Below are 11241 nucleotides of genomic sequence, written 5' to 3' on the forward strand. Positions count from 1 at the left end.
TTTTAACTCTTGTAATATAACTATTAGTCATTCTCATCTTGAAAAAAGTATCAACGCTTATATTTAGTATTTTACATACTTGTATTTATGGATTAATACCATTAGCTTTCAGTATTAATCTCTATTTTTTTTGTGTTGTAAAAATGGAAGCTTTAGCTGGTTTTTAATAATCGAATTAGAGTTACGGTGTTAATTTTGGGTTAGGTTTCTTTTAATTACAATTATAATCTGAGTATTTGTGTATGTAAAATGTGTAATGTTTGTGTTTCAAAATTTTTAAACTCTTTGAAGTATTTTCTATCTTCAGTTGGTTATTAATTTAAAAGGTAAACTGTATATGCTTTTAAAACATGCTACAGGTAATGAAGAGCTAAACATAAAGGAGTAAATAGGTAATGAAGAGGCATTTGTAGTTGAAACGAGAACACTTCCAGATTTATTTTTCAAAAAATAAAAAAAAAAAGAATAAAATTTCTTTCTTAAGCAATTCAAATAAATAAATTCCAATCATGTTCTATATGACAAATAGTTTTTAAGAACATATTACATTACTTAATACAAAAATAATAAAAATGCATTAAACCATAACAGGTACATAATTAATAATATCGATAAATCAATTTCACATAACCAAATAAAAATGCACAGCTAGAAAAATATAAACTAACCATTCAGAAGACACAAACAAATTTTACACTTGAGGTAGCCGATAAAAATACTTAAAAAACAATACACTAATTACAAAATAATATTAAAATTTACAGGAAAAACAATTACAGTTCACATTTAAGTAAATGATTTTATACTTTCGAACCTCAGTCATCGAATATATATATATAAATACTGAATTTATTTATATATATACAAATTTAAAATACCTAGTTATCTAATTTTAAATTTTTAATACATTAAATTAGATAATTAATAACTAATGTAATGACTAGATAAAAACAAAACAGGGTAAGAACTTTCCATTGTTTCCTTTTAAAATCTGGCTTCCTTGATTATTAGTTTTCACTCTGAAACCAGAAATAATATAATCCTTATTAGAACAGCTTGAAAATTTTCTCTACTATTATTTAAATATTTATTTATAATTCATGTTTTTTTTTTCTTTTGAATCAGATTAACCACCAAAGATTATTTCAGTTTCTGACTTACAAGCATAGGATAGAGGAATGTCGAAACAGTATCTTTTCCTATTTCGTTTTCTGCATAACAAGAATATTTTCCCATGTCGGCCCATTTCAGCTTAGTGATTTCAAGATCTCCACTCTCCAGAACCTGTAAACAAGATAAAAAATTGCCATAAGCCTCTTTTTGTGTGGAAAAATATCACTTAGTTCTGATAGAAACAGCTATTTTCAAAATTTACCCTGAATCGAGAACCGGGTGCATTCGAGATCAGATGTCCATCCTTGTTGACCCAAGAGACACTTGCTATTCCATGAACTCTGCATGGGATCCTGACTTCACTTCCCATTGTCTGCATCACGATCGGGGCCCAGACACTGATTTTGGGAGTTCCTGGGCTGCATTCAGTCCTCATGTCATCTGTTAACAGAAATAATATTAGAAAACGTGTCAGATATTTAAAAATGTAAAATACATTATATGATCAATCGTAATTTACCCACCATCGACAATAACCCTGGTTGGAGTGCTGATAGCTGTCTCACCACCAGAAATAGCAGTGCAAGTGTATTCGCCCTCATGGCTTGGAGAAGCACAATCCGCAACATAGGTCCTTACGATCTTGGCTAGTCCAAATCCACGAACAACGTTGTCTTCCTCCATTAACTAGAGAAATAATACATTCTATATAAACAATGAATGAATTGGAAGAAAGTTTGTGCACGAATGTACATGATAACTAATTTAGTAAAATGTTCAAAGTATTCAGTAACTTTTGGTTCAAACAATAATTGAAGAGTAGATAGTTGAAAAGTAATGAAATATCTTTACTTCCTCTGATTGAATATTATTAGATATTTATAAAATCATCTTAGTATAGAAAAAAAATTATATATTTTGCTTCAAAACTGTTCAATTATTGATGAGAAGGTAGTTGACTGCGGATAATATATATATGAAGAGAAGATGGTTGGGGGTGCGGTCAGAAACTAACGCAAATAAGTTGAAAAAACTTATTTTATAGTTCCAACGTTTCGGCCAGTATTTCTAGCCATCATCAGGAACAAAGAACAAGATAACAACCAATGAATAAATAAATAAAAAGAGAAAACATAAATAGAATGCTTATAGTAAATAATTGTACAGAATGAAAAAAAAGTGATAAAAGAAGGAAAATAAAAATAAAGCATAAAACAAAAAACTTCTTTCATCATTTTATTTTTATTAATTTCCATTCTGTACAATTATTTACTATAAGCATTCTATTTATGTTTTCTCTTTTTATTTATTTATTCATTGGTTGTTATCTTGTTCTTTGTTCCTAGCCCTGATGATGGCTAGAAATTCTGGCCTAAACGTTGGCATTATTAAGTAAGCCTTTTCAACTTGTTTATGTTAGTTTCTGACTGCACCCCCAACCTTCTTCTCTTCATGTATATTGTCCACGGTCAACTATCTTCTCATCAATAATTGAAGCGTTTTGATGCAAAATATATAATTTTATTTCATTACTTGAAAACTTATATATGATTACTTGAGAAATTAAAAAAAAAAAAAATTCAATCCACAAATGATAGGATTAGCCAATATGTGGTTTTTAGAAAAAAAAAAAAAAGGACTTCAAGATTTGAACATTTATATTTTACTTAATAAAAGAAAAAATGAAAATTCAAATAGATAATTTTTACATTAGAACAGATATAAACATGAGGCTTGTAAAATAGGGTATCCAATGTTTATTGTAAATTGAAGTTTTAGGGATTACTAGAGTGTTTTGAACGATTTTTTAGTAAATTTGTGTTCTTTAAAGAATTATGTTCGTACTATCTTGTGGTAAATGTCTAGTTAAAAGTATAAGTTACGAAAATTTAAACTTTGTAAAAGCTCTAATGTTTTCAGTTACATGTTTTACTACTCAGTTTTGAATGCTAATCTTTTCAGTGAAGTAGATACTCCAAATTCAAGGACTGTCATGACTAGAATATTTATTTCCTTAAAATAATTAAAATTCTGTTAGGATAGGAATGGACTTATTATGAACTTAGCTCTTTGGTTGTTTTCACATTGTCTCTACTTCCAACAACCTATTGAAATACCTACCTATTTGGATTACTATAAGGTTATTGAACCTAATAAACAACAATTTTTAGAATAATAAAGAATGGAGGAAACATTTAAAATTTATATTACTGAAACATTGGTGGATATTATTCTTTGATTTTTATAGATTATGAAACAGATATTATTGATATCTATAAAAATGAATGATAGTACGCAAACTGTTACGCGAAGATAACTCACCAAAACATGAAGAAAAAATCCCTTATCGATGGATAAAAACTTCCGATTACGTCATAACGTTGAGGTAAGCAGAAAACAAAACATGTTTGTTAGAGCGAGCAAATAATGACTCGTTCAAACCGATGGGATTATATGTTTTCTATTTAACTAAAGCGTAACTATAATGAAATTTTTGACATTTCATGTTTGATAATGGTTGAGTTACTTTAATTTACAGTTGTATTCTAGTGAGATATTAATACTGACCTGTGTGACTGGCCTGGAACCTCTGTGCCATTGGATCCTCGGTGACGGACTTCCGATGGCCTCGCAATCCACTTCCAGGCGTTGACCCCTGCCGATCCTGATCGTCCTTTCTGTTTCACTGATCTTGACCCAATCCTTCATTGATTCCTCCCGTTCTGAAACTATAAGAATTTATATCTTTATTGGCTGTCAAGGCTTTACTTGAATAGAAGCTTATAGCTAACAAACTGGGTTCATCTCGAGATGAAAAAATCAACCTTATGCGATCTTTGAGATCTCTATATACCGTCACAGTAATTATAAAGTTAGGATACAAAGTTCAAATAAATAAATTTTAGAGGAGAGACAAAGAAGAAAACCAATATGATTGAAACTTTTCACAGCACTTACAAATCATTTAACGATAAAAAAAAACTAGGTATGAAGTTTTACTTGAGCACTGCCACCTGCATAAAAAAAAAAAATAGTTGGGAGATTTTATCATTAAGACGACGACGCTTGGCTTTAATAGTTGTTTTAATCTGACAAAAAAAGTTTGGATTTTATTTTGAATTGAACGTATTTCAAAGATAGTAGCGAAGGCTGGGTTTACTTTCTCTACTGGGATCGTGCTAAACATTGTCCCAAAGCTGGTAGGATTGTCACTAAGTAACCCCCATCAACAATGTACGGAATAAGTACTACATAAAATCAAATAAAAAAAAAAATCAACATGTTTTATTATTTGGCATTACTTGTATGGAAGAGTCTCTATTCTGCAATAACATATTTCTGATTACGTGTCTTTTTCCTTCCAGTTAGTAAAAATAATCAGTTTCATACGAAAAATAAACAACGTTTATTTGAGGCAACCAACAGGTTAAAAAAACCATTTTGTTGAGTTAAACAATAAAAGTCATTGGAGGTATGGAACTGAGTGAAATAGATTCTTATCTTATATTATCATTTTTTTTCTCGATAAACCGAACATAAGTTACACATATATTATTTTATTTGTGAAATAAGTATACAGTTTTTTTAAAGCAATTCTTTAAAGTTCAACAGTATTTGTGTTATTCATTATATTCAAACATTCATATTAACAGCATGTCATTATTTTTCATGCTTTCAGTTTCAAACGATTTAATTTTGAATTTATAAAAGATGCGTGAATAATTAAATGGAAATAAACTCACCAGTATTGGATCCCATCGGCGAAAGTGTATTCTGAAACAATTAAAAAAAAAAAAAGAAAATTAATTTAAATTATAATGAAATATTTAAATTAAAGAAACAACTAATCGTTTTTATGGATGAAAACATTTAGTGATTGAAAACAGGAGTGTTTGTAACATTTTAAGAAAATTAAAGATTATTTTAAATTATCCTTTTGACATAACACCTTGTTTAATTTAATAAGTTAAAATAGACATAGTAAAGAAGAAAAACAAAAGATGTGATATAGTTATAAAATAAAAATGTATTTCTATTTTACTGTTTATTTATTATACTATATCTAATTACAGTTCAATTGGTAAGCTGTATCTTGTAAAGACCCAATATAGTTTGTGAAATAAAGCATGTATCTCTCGTAAAAAAAATACATTCACACACTCGTGTCTTCAATTGTAAGACAAAGCGCCATTTTATTTATCATGTAAGACTACACGCGGATAGGCCTCTGGGTATAATGGCCATTATCCACAACTGCCTTTATAATCCACATGATATATTCGAACCGGAAGTGTACGCCCTCCTGTATCCGATTCGCAATACCGATATATTTCGTTATTTATCACTTCCGCTATCTGACGACTACCTGCAGGTCGGGTCATATCTGTTTTATCATAGCACTACTTCAGATTGTCATATTCGAATTTAACAACTCAACGATTTTAATTATATTTTGATAATAGTAATAATTTGAAACGGTAAATACTTTTAAATAGGGACAGAGGGGCAATGAACCACCTCACGACGAGTTTCATAACTACAATAACAATGCACATCCAGCCTCCATGTTTAAAAGACGTCTCTTGCTGACGCTAGCAACGCTCCATTCCACCGAGAGGGCTAACTTGAAATATATTTTGTATTAATAGTGTTTTCACTATCCAATATCTGCTAATCAAAAATTAAAGAAATATTAATTACCAAATAATTGAAATTATTTTAACTTAGATTTGCATATATTTTATAGCATAGTAACGAACAGATCTCTCAAAAATTAGTAAACACTGATTCGATGGAAGCATTTACGAAGCGTAGGATTTCGTCAAGACTGATTAAAGCAACTTGTGGTATCGGCATCGAACCTTTGGGTTCGCTAAGCCTTTGTTATTATTATTGCACTTTGAAATAACTATTATTTTTTTTTTTTAGTTTTTTCAAAATTTGAGCTCAAATATAGATTTACCACTCAAAAAAGTCATTAATCAAGTTATAAGTATTAATGATGACACAAATTCGTATCATAATTGAAGGTTTAAAAAAAAAAATTGTTCAGAAGATTGAAATAAAGAAAACAGGATGCATTTCGTTTTTTTTTTCTTGTTTATATCATTAGTCACAGATTAAATAATAATAATTAAAAAAAATTATTCTAGGTGCAATAGATACACGTTTTTGGAAGCAGAAACCATATCCTTCTATTTTATTTTCATTATAAAATGTTGACCCGAAAATAAATGTTATATACTTTCTTGTATTCTTTATATTTTATTGTTTTCAAACGTCTTCTTTATTTCTAAATTGAGCTGCTTCTTTATAAGCTTAGGCTAAAAGCGTGAGCAGTCATAAAATCCTACTCGCTCATCAAGCCAAATGAAAAATAAAATAAATAATTTTTGAGAATATGGAATATATTGAAATGGGGATAGGAAATCAAATCTACGTTATGACTAATGGTATTGGATCAAAGACTTTTGTTTACGAAGTGACTTACGAAAATTAATGTTTAAAAGGTAAATAACGATAATTTTCTTTAATATCGTGAATAACAATTCAATATTAATGTTTTTTTCTTATAAATAATTCATTTTCTTAAAATAATAACACGATTTATTTCTTATTAATTAATTTGCAGTGATATTGGAAAATATTCTATTTTTCTATTTAATAAATGATAGTTGCTATAGGATTAGATAAGAGAAAAATAAGATTACTTATAAAATGTAGAAAATTCTCTCTGAAATACGAAGGAAGATAATTCTCCAATCTGATTTCTCGTTCCTTTTTTTTTTTTTTTTTTTTTTTTTTTTTTTTATTGTGAAAATGTTTTCAACTAAGATATTTTCACAAAACTAAAAATAGAACACAATACATTTATTGTCCTTACTTTGTCGTCGGATTGATAACTTGTTATAAGATTATTAGTTATATTAATAGCTTTCATATTTACACTGAGACCAAACATCACAGGACCAGTTTCGAAAATGTCTGAGAAAATTAAATTTATATCGAAAAAAAATGGGGAAGCAGATTGTTTACTTTTTCTAAAATTTATGCAGGGTTGGAGGCGGGTAAATTCAAAAGCTTTTATAAGGGTAACTATGTAAAAACGTCTTCCTGTTTATGTTTTTTTTTTTTTTATTATTTTCTGACTTTCTTTTGCGAAAATTAAATTTTATGAAAATTTAATTTGTTACATATTTTGCATTTCAGATACAAAATATGTAACAAATTAAATTTTATGAAAATTACCATTTTTCACTAATTTAGTCGTTTTGAATAAAATCTAAGCGAGAAGTCGAGTTCGAAACCTGCGAGTATAGAATAATATTTTTTGTGCAAAGTAAAGAGAAATTAGAAGATGAAAATTGATAAAACTAATACTCTTCACGTAACTTGGACCAGCCTTTTCCGAATCATAGGTGTGTGGAGGAAATTACGTTTATGCTTCTACTAACATATTCCTTGTAATTAATTCCCTATTTCCTTATTAATGGAGGGTACGAACAAAAAAAATACGTTTATGCGAGCACAAGCGAAAGTAGTTAACGAAATTTAATAATAAAATTATTGGTTTGAGTGAATAGGTCCGAACACAAATTTGACTATATATCGATAAGCACGAAACCAAATTTTTTCTTTGATGTCTGAAAAGTAAACACGACTGAAAATTATTTATTCTTATAGTAGAAGAGCACAGTGGATAAAAGTCAGATTCAAGTAATTTTACCCCGATTATACTTACAACACTAAAAAACTTCATGTAGAGCAAATATTCTAGAATATGAGCCATAGTAGACATCTGTACGTCAATTAATTACATAAAATAAACTACCAATTTTTCAGTATATTTTTTATGAAATGTTTTTTAGAAAGTATACATCGGGAACTAGTGAACGTAAATATATCTTTTATCTTCTTATTTTAGTAATATGCTAGTTTAAATGATGTTCTATTAGGTTTTTAGTGTTATGGTTTTCATTATATAGAGCTCTGACTAAAAAATTATTTTTTAACGTTTTGAAACAGTCGAAGTTTTTTATTTTCCTTCTTGGCAGATTCATCAATTTTGGGGTGAAATGACTTTTTTCTCCTCTTGGACGCTTGGACTGTTAGGACATATTTTTCTATTTTTATTTTCTACATTGATATAAAAAAAAAAAAACTGCTCTACATTAATGTATTGTGGAAGCAAAAAGAAAAAAAATATCGATTAAAATGTTTATATTTATTATAAATAATTCAATGAATTCACAACTTAAAACATAAAATTCTCGTATGAACTAAACTCTGCTGGAACATTCCTTGGACGATGGAAGACTGAAAATCATATATTAAATTAATTTAAATATTTTTGATGGAATAGAAACCCACCATTGAGACAGATTACCACTATCTTGATGAGGAAATTACACACTTGAGCAATGTTTGTTTTGTATTATTACATCCGGTTGTATAGTATAATGAATTATGAATTAACTCTTTTACAATTTTGAATTATCTTGTCAAACAGTTACAAATTGAAAGATAAGCCCATTGGCGCTGTTTGTGCAGAGACACAGCAAAAAAAAAACACAAGAAGAACTATAAATACAAGGAAGAATGTTTGAACAGGTTCAAAAAGGTAATTAGCCAGTATGACCTTGTTCAAAACTGCGACTAAATTCCTTTCCTTGCCTCGACCTTAGGAAACCTAATGAGGATGCTATATTCATATTTTTTGTTACTTTTAATATTTATAGTTAGAAAATTATTCCATACACAAACTTGAGTCGATGAAGAAGAAGGATTTAACTAATTGAAAAATATAACCAAAAAAATATTGAATCTAAGGCATTATAAATGTGGTCGAAATTATTCGTCTTGCCAAAAAAAAAAAAAAAAAAAAAGCACATAAATAGTACAATAAAATCGTCGATACACTCAGAATAAATAGGTTATATTTGTTAAATATTTATGTAATAAAATATTAAGTAAATAAAAATGCTGTATTGTTTTCGCATAATCAGCATTGAACCTTGCGCCATTGTAATATTGTAAAACAAAACATACGTGACATGAATATTAAAAAAAAAAAAAAAAGGAAAATGAAACTATTATGTAACTTACTATTATTACAAAAGACAGTTATCGAACTTGTGGATCGATCGATCGAGACGGTTATTGATCTTTTGTACAAGCCGATTCTAGATGACTGTTTAAATCTATAACTTTGTACTAAGAAATAAATTAGAACATTATTACTGAAAATAATTTTAAACATTTATGTTTTTATATTTTATAACATTTATTGTTATGATTTAGTCAAACAATATTTTGAATGTCTTCAAACGATGACTGAAGAAAAAACAGCCAACAGAAAAAAATTGGCTGGGGTCAAATAGTACTTGAACCTGACCATTTGAACTCAGATTCACACGTTTGCCACTTGTCGCAAATCCAAAATACATAGAAATACTTGATAAAACAAAAAAAATAAGAAATGGTCTATATCCACACACTTGGGAATTCTCGAGAGGTAAACATATTGGACGTCATTTAAGATGAATAATCTTAAACTAGAATTAATTGTTGATTTCAAAGGTTAGGGATTTCATTTAACTAATTAAATCAAGGTAACTACAAATATTTATCTGTTGACAGTTTTAAAACAATACTAACTGAGCGCAAACGAGTGGACGGACCACAAGCGTTTGCCCAAACGCTCTTGGTAATTGACGGGTCCAGCCAATCCAAATTACCCATTCACCCGCTTTTTGTAATAGCAACAATAATTTGTAATCTATGTTGTTTAGCTTAACTAAGATGCGCTAATGTTGTAACGTTTTAGTTTTTTATGTTTTTATAATTCAATATATGTTGGCTGACCCAGATTGTTAATTTTAATTAAAACTATTAGTTTAAATTTTACGCCATTTGCTGTCAGGTTTTAGTCATGTATTGAATAATACGAGTTGCCATACTGAAGGGCTAATATGGACTAAACTAAAAAAAAAATTTATATCAATAAAAGATTGCATTAAGTCGATTTTACAGAAACTGGGTCAAGTGATAAAATAATTTAAACGAGTGATATAGACAATTGAGTTTATGTACAAATAAAAAGAAAATGATTAGCTGTTTATTGAGAGCCAACGTTTCGCTCTACTTTGCAGGAATTCTTCAGGGCTAAAAAAGATACAAACAAATAAAATAATATTACAAAGTAAGAGAATAAGATAATATGATAACAAAGTAAAGTAAGGCATAGCTAAAAAATATGTGAAAATTAATACTAAAAAACATTTTGGACATTCTGATTTTTATCTTCTTTATTAATTTTCACATACTTTAAATCATTTTTAGACATTCTTTAGTTCATTGTAATCTATTAATTTGTAATATTATTTTGTTTTTTTGTATCTCTTTTAGCCCAGATGAAGCTCTGCAAAGTGGGACGAAACGTTGGTTCATAATAAATAGTTATACGACTATTTGAGTCCCTTTGACTGCAACTAGACCATTTTTCTTTTATATTACTACACACGGTCAATTAAATATCATCCAAAGTAAATATATCTAACACACATTCGCAACCGTTTAAATTTTTCACAATTTAGACGGACTAATCTGCAATATTGTGTTCTGTTAGTTCAAAATTTTAATTTTTATCTTTCATGTTAGCAGTATGAGTTAAAAGTTTGGCTATATAAACTAGATTTTATGTCGTAATGGTCATATAGAATGTTTTTTTTTTCTAGTATATTTATAGAATTATGATGACAGATTTAGAAAAAAAAAAATTAGTAATGTAACAATACACGGTGTAAGCAAAGGGATAAGAATGCTGAGACTTAAGCTCTCCCCCCCCCCCGCGATAAGGGAGAGGTCCCAGGTCCCACGAGATAGAGAGAGGAGCAACAGTTCCCAGAGCCGTTCGTGGAACCCGAGTCAGCCGCTTCATTCACTACTCGCTCCTCCATTCAGTATTAGCGCTCAATGGCAGAGTTCTACTGACCTCGTCCCTCTAGCCTCTGTTATCCCACTGTCGCTATTGTCTTACCGTCTCATTAATAATATTTAATAAATATCCTATTATCATTTTAATAAATATTTAGATGTCCTTCCCCAATTCATTTCTATATAAAAAAA

The 11241-nt window shown here is 28.8% G+C and overlaps 1 protein-coding gene across 1 annotated transcript in view; it reads right to left on the reverse strand.

Annotated features, from left to right (window-relative positions):
• Positions 1–453: 453 nt before the first annotated feature.
• The window catches only part of ImpL2 (Ecdysone-inducible gene L2), a gene marked incomplete at its 5' end in the record, with an annotated part of 18299 nt that continues 7511 nt past the window's right edge, over positions 454–11241 (reverse strand). Inside the window, 6 exon segments of the mRNA XM_014433285.2 lie at positions 454–1019; positions 1162–1284; positions 1376–1554; positions 1638–1800; positions 3682–3842; positions 4857–4887. Of these exon segments, the coding sequence (XP_014288771.1) occupies positions 1008–1019; positions 1162–1284; positions 1376–1554; positions 1638–1800; positions 3682–3842; positions 4857–4887 (669 nt within the window). The 3' untranslated portion in view covers positions 454–1007.

Source organism: Halyomorpha halys, unplaced genomic scaffold, assembly GCF_000696795.3.
Source record: "Halyomorpha halys isolate HHAL.00 unplaced genomic scaffold, Hhal_1.1 Scaffold1181.1, whole genome shotgun sequence".
In the NCBI taxonomy this organism is placed as follows: domain Eukaryota; kingdom Metazoa; phylum Arthropoda; class Insecta; order Hemiptera; family Pentatomidae; genus Halyomorpha; species Halyomorpha halys.